The sequence below is a fragment of the Arachis ipaensis genome, chromosome B05 (genome assembly GCF_000816755.2).
Source record: "Arachis ipaensis cultivar K30076 chromosome B05, Araip1.1, whole genome shotgun sequence".
Lineage (NCBI taxonomy): Eukaryota > Viridiplantae > Streptophyta > Magnoliopsida > Fabales > Fabaceae > Arachis > Arachis ipaensis.
This window is the reverse complement of record NC_029789.2, coordinates 49,696,350-49,707,061: the sequence shown is the minus strand read 5'-3', so window position 1 is coordinate 49,707,061 and position 10,712 is coordinate 49,696,350. Positions and strand designations below refer to the sequence as shown.

Below are 10,712 nucleotides of genomic sequence, written 5' to 3'. Positions count from 1 at the left end.
ATAGGTTGGAATTTAAAATTTAAGATAAATAAAATAGTTTTTATAAAACTAAGCGAAGTTAGCCCAAAAAAAGTTAGCTCTTTATCATTATCTTTCAATAAATTTAAGGTCATGAGCAAAGTACATATCATGCATACATACCATAAACATATATGCTACTATGCTGAGGCAATGTTTGGTAGATGGATACTTGGATACAACACAAAACACAAAGAATATGTGATCTTTTTTTTTATTTTTTTCACTTTTTGTTTTGAGATTGAATATATTTTGTTTAATTTGTCTCTAATTCTAAATATATTTTTGTGGCTTTTTATCTTTATCTTTATCTCTTTTGAAATTATATACAAAGTAAAAATTATACATAATATTCAATATAAATGCAAATCCAACATCATATATTAGATTTCTCACGACTCGTTTTTATTTGTCTATGTTACTCTAATCTTCTCTAGACCCTCTTTTATAAGAAGTTAATGTTATATTTATAATATACTATTAACTACTAAGTCTCATATTTCACAAAACAATCATATTATTGTTAGGTGTATATCAAAATCAATCACTAAAATAAAATACACATTAAAATATAAAATACATATTTAAAAATGAATTAAACTACACATATATTTTATACACAAATACATTTTGATGTGTTAATAACAATTTTGTTTACAAAATATAAAGGTATATATCAAGTTTAACATTACCTAACTATTAAAAAATATTAATGTGTCACTTTGTAAATAAAGAAAAGATTCAAGAATATTATTTTCACATCAAAATTAGCTACTATATATATAGATACATGTATAATTTAATTTATTTTTAGTGTGTATTTTATATTTCAATATATATTTTATATTAGTGGCCAATTTTAATGTACATCTAATATTATTGAAAAAGATTATCTTAAGTTTCAACGATAAAAACCGAGTATCATCAAATTTATTCAAGATAAACTCTAAGTAATGCTACATTCGTAACTACATTAGATAAATAAATAGGAAAAAAAAACACATATCACCATGTCACTATTACTACTATTGGTTATTGTTTTTAATTAACCTGGAATGGATAATAATGTAAGAACAAATTAAATATGTAACATTACCAACATATTGACAATGCTTGCAGTGGCGATTCAAAGAAGCTTCAATTGGTTCTTCAATCACAAACAAGAAAATATGCAAAGGAGGGTGGTGATGAACTTCAAGCTGAAAAGACCACATTGGCATTCCCATTCCCAAGTTACTCTCCAAATTCGCATATTCAAGAAGTGCATTCACATTCTCACGAAATGGACCAGTAAACATAACTGGGTAACCCGGTTCGCCGAAGTTCTTGAACCTGAAAACCCTCCCACATCTCTTCCTTTTCTTGTTCCCAATCACATCAACATTTAACATTTTGCTACACTACTTAATTTATGTGCCCAAAAAAATCAAGAACAAAAAGTTGTAGTATGTGTTGATTCTAGACTTTAGCGTAGGGAAAATCTTATATACTATATAGTGTCACACACTCACACACTTAGTGCTTCCAAATAAAATTGCAAGTGTTAATAGAGAGTTGCACTTTGCTTGTGTAGCTTTCTATTTGCATGATAGATTACAAAAATGGGTTTCTTTGAAAATTTATCGCACTAACCTACGAAATGGTTGGTGTTTTGAAGTAAATTATATGTACCATGCATTTATAGCCTGCCTCTATCCTTTCCCTTCAAATTCTATGCTCAATTAAGAGTTAGTTGATTCCTTTCTTGTAGGCCTTGTGACAAATGCAACATTTCTTGCCTAACTACCGTTTTGGAGCTTATTTTTGTTAAATTGAACTAGCATTTCATGCATAAGAATTCTGGTTCATGCGTGAGGTGATACTGTTAAATTTCACACTAGTGTTATTAATATACCCATCTATTGCTTGCTATTAATGACACGTTTACTGTTTACAATGAGAAATTTTATGATGGACTAGATTTAAAATAAGAAATTAGACTGTTTGATATACAGTTTTACTTATAAAATTAATGAATACTTGCATGTTTTTATAGAATGAACTAACTTTTGGTCTCTCAAGATATACATGACATCATTTCCTATTGAATATGCGATATCAATATATCTTTTAATATGACAACAGTTTTGCCAGTAGAAAATTGTCTTGGTTTAATATTTAAAAATCTAAAAATTTTCCAATGCCATATACATCTCTTTGGAGTTAAACTAATACATTGGTAACTGATTTTAGTGTACAAATAATATTTTTTTTATTGAAATTGAACTAATCTTACGCGTATCTTTTAAAAGCTAAATTAATGTCAAATTGCCAGAGACCAATTTGACATTGGCTTTTTGATAGGCGAAAAAACTATTATATTTTTCTAAAAGATAAAAATAGAAAGCTTAACAGAACGAGAGATCAGATACTGGATTCTCTAATGCCAAATTTTTGGTACAAGTTTTACAAGTAGAGCATGGTTGGCATTACAACCAATGGGAAGCAACCAAAGCATATATTATTTGACAACAATAATAAGAGGAATTTTGCTCTCCATCACACTCGAGTGCACTCTCCCTTAGTTATATTTCATAGAATAAAAGCATTCATTGGATATCGCATATTACTTTGACATATGCCATTCATGCTATCAATCCCAGACTGTACGAGTTTGTTGTTTTTGCATCATCTGAAGCATCGATTGGCTGCTTCACACAACAAACTCTGGTACAAACAAATAACTGATCTAACTATGAGATTTTGCAAAGTATTAAAGAATGTCTATGACGTGAGTTTATATTTATATTATCTTCTAAATAAGTTGCAACGTATCCACAATCAGCTTCTGCAAAATTAGGTTCCCTGCAAGGGATGGACAGAGCTTTTTGCTGTACATGCAGTAGCAGTTTGCTAACTTCAGTTCAGTAAATATTTTAGGCTGCTGAGTTTGGTACAAAGACCACATCCATAACAAGACATTTTCTGTGGAGGGATGCAGCATCCATTGCCTACCCTGAATTCATTCATTCCCTAGGCTGGCCCGACCACTACCGCTCTCTGACATAAACGGCACAACAGTATCAGTTTCTTGATTAATTCATTCCACTAAATACACAATGGAATGTCATCACTAATGTAACACTAGTTCTCTCTCCACTATGCTGCATCCAAATCCAAAATCCAAAATCCAATGATGTACAATCTCAGTCTCACTCAAAGTGAGTCGTGATATGGCCACAAGGTGATAAATGTCACTCCACATATGCCAACCAGAAGCATGGATCTGGTCTACTATATTATGTATTATCTACCAACTCGCGTAATTATATATCTCCCTTTTTCTAGATCGTAAATTGTCTTCAACTGAGGTTTCCTCCACCTGGATATTGACCAAGCTGTTAACAGCAGTATTATAAAAATTCCAATTACTGAGAGGAGAGTAGGTGATTCATCACTGAAAATGGTGGCACCCCAGCTATGATTGTTCTGTACGTCTGCATCAGTGGCAGTGGTGGTTTGGAGAATAAAAGCTCCCAAAGCCCAATCAAGGGGAATATCTCCAACCTTATTAGCAACCTTGATCCTGGCCAGCATTCATTCAAGTCAATGAAATGCAATCAATTGAAACAGACAGATTAAAAATAAGAGGTAATCAGCACAAGAGAAAATGTAAGCACACAAACATGAACCCAGAAAAAATAGCTACCAACTGAAGCCATGAAATTATTGGCACACAGCTCAAATACAGAATAATAATGGCACAAGGCGCAGGGTGCAGCCAATAATTCCTCTTTAATTTACATATAAATCTGGATGTATCACATGGAACCAACAATAAAAATTAAAAATAAAAGTAACAATAAAAGGAAAAAGAAAGGGAAAGAAAAGGAAGGAAGCAGGAATACCTTTCATCATTCAAAGCAATGCCAAGACTGTCATGAAGCATAGCAACAATGTATGCTGAAGAGAAGCAATATCGAAGTAAATCTTCCTCATCATGAGAAATGTATTTTTTCTTTAGCCTTAACCAATCCTCCCCACAGTAATTTTGCCCAGCACTCATCAACTCGGACAGATATGCCTTTGACCCCAATCCAAAAAACTAACACACAAGCAAAGAGTCAGATTGAGAAGGGTGTATCAATTATCAAGAATAGCACAAGGTAGAGCTAAGCATGGTGCATGACATCAGTCTACGAATGGAGTTATTACAGTACATTACTATCATCTCAATTGCCTCCATTTTAGACAATAACGAAAAACTACAATTACTGCTGGACATTGCAAAAGGAAGCATTACATCGTGACTATCAATCATAAGAGAACCTTTGAGGTGTGAAAGAAATTTTCTGTGGCCAAGAATCTCCCTTGAAGGTGAGGTATGAAATTTGATCCTAAGTCACAATGCTGATGGGTACACTTATCTGAATAAATAGAAAAGATGAAATAACTACCACTAACACAGAAAGCAAAACAGTAATAAACCCTAAAGCAAAACAGTAAAGCATCTCATTTTATAAAGGGAATCTAACCTAATAATAAAAATTTGTAAATAAAAATGTTACCTTTTCCTCTTTGTAATAGCATCAATGCTGCAGATCTGCACTCTGAAAAGTTCCCTTTCGTTTGAACAGTTGGCTGATATTGGCTTTGATCACTCCCTGAGCTAGGAGAGAACTTCCATGACTCAACATTATGCAAGTACCCAGTAGGAGTACAAGGATCTATTCGCAACCCCTCCTGAAGAGATTGAGAAGCTGCACTGAGGAGAATAAAGAATCAATTTAAACCCTTCTAAAAAAGAAAAGAAGTTAGCTGTTCTGCTGCATGCCATCAATGACAGTGTTGAACTTTGTACATATGATAAATTAGAGAGAAAGAAAGTTAGGGTTGGCAAACTGAATATCTTAGATAACATTTTTTTTTTTTTTTTGCATTCATCAACATAGGAAACATATGCTGGTATGAACTTTGACTTGGTGCTAAATCATTACAACTTCCTTGAGAGAACTAAAATATTCACAACACTTAAATAAGAAAAACTATTTCTGAGTGTAGTTCAGTGGCTAACCAAGGTGATTAATACATGTTAGCTTCAGTTGCACACTAAAACAAGATAATAGTAAATTTTCAAAGATCAAAGGAGTAAGATTTTGTGCAGCACGTTAATAGCATGAGTATGGTAATTAAGTTCAACAATTCAAGACAGAAATCCGTCCAATGATGCAGCTCGTGTAAATTACCCATGTTAAAATTTTTTGTTACAAGTGCTTCTCTCCATGAGTCATGAGCAACATTCTGCAAAATGAATTAACATTAAAAGAATTAATAATCTCAAACATTATTTTATAATTCTATATCTAAAAAGCATGACCCTTCATAGAGAATCACATTAAAAAATAAAATTAAAAAAAAGATAACCAAAACTATTCGAACTTTTACATTCTCGGAAAAAAATGGAACAACATAATAAATTTATCATTAATTAACTTTTTTTTCTCCCCAATACATCATTAGTAGTGAACTGAGGCAAAAAGAACAATAGATACAGACATGCCACTATATCTTAAACCCCCCACCCAAAAGAGAGAGAAAAAAGGTTACCAGGCCATAATGTAGAAAGCTGTGGCTGTAAAGATTGTAAGTGGTGTTCCCAAATTTAACAATGTGTGAGGACCCAGATTGTGTCAGTTCTCTAGATACAAAGGTCACCTGAAACAAGTGTAAAAAAGAAACCCATATATCATGGTTCCCAACAATATGAACCTACCAAGAAAGGATGACCTTGTATTATACAATTATATGGTATATATACATAATTTGGATCAAAGAATATCAAATGTTTTAACGTGAAGAGTCAGGGACAGAGAAGCTGTACCTGAGCAGATGCCCCACCAAGTTCAATAATCCCAGTTGTATCCAAGGGATCACCTCCAAGAGTGCCAAGTGCATAATTAGCAACAACCCAAGCATAGATTCCTTCATCAGAGCCTATGTATCCAAAATAGAATAAGTCAAAAGAACCCAACAATCAAATACAGTTCAAAGTAAATAACGAAGAAGCATCGCATTCACATTACAGTATTGGCAACATATGGGAACTGATTGATTATACTCATCTCATGCACCCTAAAAGTAAAGCTCCAAGTCTGACATTTGAAATTTTCCGAACCCCCCTCTCATCTAACGTTTTATCAACTTGACAAACAGTGCATTTTATGCTTCCCTCAGATGTACGATAAAGCTTCAAATGGCTTGCCAATAGACATCATGTATGATAAAACATAATGCTTTCATTTGATCTATGTAATTAAACCACCTAGTAAGGAAAACATTACTTCTTGTTACACATAATCAAAGGAAATTGGTTGTTGTAACTATTTGGATATTTAACTATTTTTTTAAGTCCCTTAAGACATATTCTGTAGTATTTACAAAACAAAGACTATTTAAGCTGCGTTTGTTTATAGGCACGGGACACTGAGACTGGACCAGACACAAAATTGTGTTTGGCAGATGAGACATGCACAGAGACATTGTGTCTAAAGATACTGAATTAGTGTATTTTGTGTCTATCTTGACAAGAAGGACATAGAGACACTAACTAACAAGAGACACAACTTATCTTTTATTTTTTCCTTCATATTATTCTTGTTAATTTTTCATAATTATTTTTTTATTATTATATTTTTTATGAAAAAAACTAAGAATAAATTGGACTTTCATAATTTGTTCTAGTTTATCACCAAAAAAAATATAAGAACACTAATTTTTGTATCTCTATCCTTTATGTCTAGTTCTCGATGTCTTATCTTGTCATGTTCTCAAAATCAAACACAGCCTTAAGGAACAAAATTAACTCACAATTAATCCCTTCCCCTCATCCCATGATGAAGCTTTGTTTCATTATTTTAATTGTTCCCAAAATTTCAAATAAAACAGAAAACGTGAATTGATAGCCTGATAAGCACTGAGTTCCTATCAATTAACTAGTCTAACATAACTTGCCTTTAGATCTTTCCGAAATTTTTTTCTAATTATAAGAAAAATCCTGAGTAACTATTTTTTGGGCACTAATCTGATTCAAACTGAGTCAGCTTCTATTCACTAAAAAAAACTCAGTCAGCTTCCATAACGCTAGTTTTATTCTTTTCACTTATTATATTACTCGAACTTGGGGACCTTACTCAAGGCATACACAAAAACCCGTGCACTGAAAACTGTTTCCACTTTTCTACTACTGCATTTCAGCTTTTCTCACCACCAAAAAAAATGATATAAAAGAGAAGAAAATCAAACTAACCCCCAAAAACTTTGGGAAGCTTCATGAACGGAAATTGTTAATAATACTTATAACAATGACAAGAATTTATCCATAATCATAAACATATCATTCCATTGATCAAGAATACACACTGAGAAAACTTAAAATTTACCATTTTCCTACAAGCCTCCAGTATCCTCCCTTGGGCCTCAGGGCCCAACAACCTCATCCCAGCGGTGGCCATGAGCCTAATCTCGGTGTGGGCCCACTTCTCCCTGGGAACCTTCCCCTTCCCGAACTCCACAAGCTCCGAAATGGACCTCCCCGCACCTTCTGGATCCTTCGCGAACGACGACAACCCAGGGTTCACCCTCATCGACCCCAAATCCAACAACTCCCTCTCCTTAATACCGCCGCCGCCACCACTACGCAACACGTGGATCCGCGTACCCGTGCTCCCACCGTCTATGATTATACCATAGCGTACCCGTTGGTGGGAAGAGGAATAAGAAGATGATGGTGATGATTTTGAGGAAATGATTTTGTAGGTAAGGAGCAAGAGGAGGGTTAAAAGAAGGGTTGCGATGCAGGCGAATCGTGATTTTGAGGTGGTGGTTGTGGAGGGTTTGGGGATGTGGCGGGGGAAGAGGCTGGGGCGGCTGGGGGAGGAGGTTGTGGTGGTGGTTGCGGAACGGAGCTGGAGCTTCATTGCCGGATCCATCATCTTTTTGCTGTTATTGTCGCTGTTGGAATCTGAGGCCACCCGATTTCGTGCATTCGATCGTCGCATCAAAGTTGGAGAGGAAAGGGAATCATGTGAGAATTGGAGATGGCTTGACGGAGGTCGGAGAGGTAGTTGGCGGCGGCGATCGGAATTTGGACCGGAGAGAGGAGAGTGATGTGGGAAGGGAGTAGGAATGGGTTGGGTTGGCCCCCTCTCTGTCTCAGATTCTCAGAGCTTGCTTTTCTCTCTCTTGGAACAGGGAGAGAGAGAGAGAGAGAGAGAGAGAGAGAGAGGGCTAGGTTGGGTTTAGGTTTTGTGATTTGAACCAATTGAACGCCTTTGTGTCAATGGCAATGGATTTCCAAGTTTCCAAATCTATTCGCTATTCGGGAACTCAACGGCAAATTCGATTCGTTTGGTTCGGATTTTGGTTTTGTAGGTTTGCTTCGGATCCGAGCCTCAACTTCCGGGACTCGGTTCCTTTTCCACTTTCAAAGATTTGCTACACATACAAGTCTTTTTGATATACAAATTTATACAAGTTAACATTAATTCAATAAAATTTACTTTTATAATGCAAGGAAGAAGAAGAAGAATTTTAAATTATATAAAATTTATCAATACACATACATAAAAAATTCTTAAATAATACAATATAAATGACTTGTATAAACTTGTATGTGTAAATAACTTGTATGTAGATAATAATCCTTTCAAAAATCAAAATTCTTTCCTCGCTCGGCCAGGGACGAATAAGACAAGACGTCAACGTCCAAAAGGGCAAAAAAAATAATAATAAAGAGCAACGTATTTTAAAATTTAAATTGGATTTTTTTTTCTTTTATAAATTAAACAAAATAATTAAAATATTAATTAAATTATGTTCTTTTATTTTTTGGAAATAATAAACCATTTAAATTCATAAAATAAAAAAAAATCCATTTCAAATTAATTAAACCATCAAAACTCAGCTAAACTCTCATTTTCTTTCTTTAAAATAACTCGCATTTTCTTTGTTTGAAATAAAAACAACTCTCATTTTCAATCTTATATAGAGAATAATGTTGATTTTGATATAACATATAATGCTTGCACATATTACTGTCTGAAACCTAATATCTGCTATCAAAAGAACTTTAGCAAAAACAAATTAATATTTAACAAATTTTAGTTATTAATTGTCTATAACAAAAAAATCTCTCATTTTTTCAGGCAGAATTGTATTGAACTCTAAAGTTTGGATTTTGAAATGAATTAAATAAAATCATAAATTGAATTGAATTTCAATACTTAAAATAGTTATCAAATGAATTAAAATTTTATAACGAACACATTTATTTTTTATTAATATAATATTATTATTCCAACGGTTACCTAAAATATTGATTTGGTCATGAACGTGAGGTCCAGATCCCTTTGTGTAGTGTCCGACTTGATGTGCTGAGATGCCACCTGTCCGAGTTCCTCGTGAGGAGGTGGGGGGTGGTACCTGCAAGTGCTTAAGTTAGCAAAGGTTTTGAGCAGGTTTTTAGTAGATTGGAACGTGCCTTATACCTGGGGCTCCAGTGTATTTATAGTAGAGTAGATAACCACTTTTGTTGGAATAGTTCTATCTTTTTTGATAGATAAGTGTTCCCTTTATCTTGGGAGTTTGTTGGGATTTACCTTCTAGATGAGATAGAGTTGGTTGGAGAGACTTTATGGAGGCAGTTACGCCAGGCAAAACTGGGCCTCTATGTCATTGTCCGACCTCTTTAAAGAGGTCGGATCTCGGATCTATCAATAAGTCCACCTTTATTGGTGGGCCTTTTATTGGACCTGGCTTTCATTTGTTGGGCCAGGGTATGAACAGTGCCCCTGCTTAAGTTTGTTCCTTTTATAGGTCGGACTCAAACATTCTGCGGCTTTTGCTATGGATGTCGGGTTTTGACTTTGTCGGTATTACCCGACTTCTTTTGAATTTTTTATTGTTGGGGAAGTTTTAATGACCGTCGAATTTTGCGCGGCGGTTCTCTTCTGGGGATTTATGCGCTTTAAAGAGGAGTAAAAGAGTCGTTTCTGATTTATTGTTCCTTATAAAGGGGACTTTTCGGCTCTTCTTCTTCTTTTTATTTGTTTCTGAAAAGTTGTTTTGCTTTCTTCTTCACCAAAGTACTCTCTGTGTCATTTAGCCCGTTTCTGTTTCCTCGAGATTTCTCAATCTTGGCGCTTTAGAGGGTTATCTATTTTTTTCGGCGTGAAGAGGATTGTTTGTGCTCTGTTGTTTTTTAGACGCGCTCTTCCTCTCTTTTTTACAATCTTCTTTGAGGTTGGTTTCCTTTTCCTTTTCCCTCAAGCTCTCCTTTCTGATTGTGTGCGACTTGCTTTACTGTTGGTTTTGGTTTAGCTATCTTTGCATTTTTCTTTTTTGTTGTTTTGGAGGAGGTTTTGCGGGCCGTATTGAGGGGAGAAAACATTTGATGCCAAAGATTTGAAAGAGCTTCTTCTTTTCTTGAAAGAATCATTATTTGTGCTATTATAACTGTTATCTTTTATGTGTTGTATTGCCCCTAATAGCGCCGCTTTTGACATAATGTCGTGTCAAAAGGGCACCATTTGATTGCTGTGTAGAAAGATTTTGAAAAGAATAGCTTTCTCTTGATTTAGTTGTTTTGCGCGACTTGTATTGGCCGAGTTCCAACTTCTGTTAGTGACTGCTTGCTTTATTTTGTGCTTTATAGGTGT

The 10,712-nt window shown here is 34.5% G+C and overlaps 2 protein-coding genes across 2 annotated transcripts in view; both read right to left on the bottom strand.

Moving 5' to 3' along the window:
* LOC107641907 (PHD finger protein MALE STERILITY 1) overlaps positions 1-2,138 on the bottom strand; it is a 2,770-nt gene extending 632 nt beyond the window's left edge. The window contains exon 1 of the mRNA XM_021123789.1: positions 1,115-2,138. Coding sequence (XP_020979448.1) covers positions 1,115-1,409 — 295 coding nt within the window. The 5' untranslated portion in view covers positions 1,410-2,138. The remainder of the gene's footprint in view (positions 1-1,114) is intronic.
* On the bottom strand, positions 3,149-8,158 carry LOC107640592 (probable apyrase 6). Its single transcript, XM_021123788.1, has 8 exons — positions 7,388-8,158; positions 5,879-6,024; positions 5,605-5,712; positions 5,244-5,298; positions 4,566-4,757; positions 4,327-4,424; positions 3,906-4,102; positions 3,149-3,583 (listed from the first exon to the last, which is right to left on the bottom strand). Exons 1-8 carry the CDS (start codon positions 8,052-8,054, stop codon positions 3,304-3,306), a joined length of 1,743 nt encoding a protein of 580 aa, XP_020979447.1. The 5' UTR covers positions 8,055-8,158; the 3' UTR covers positions 3,149-3,303.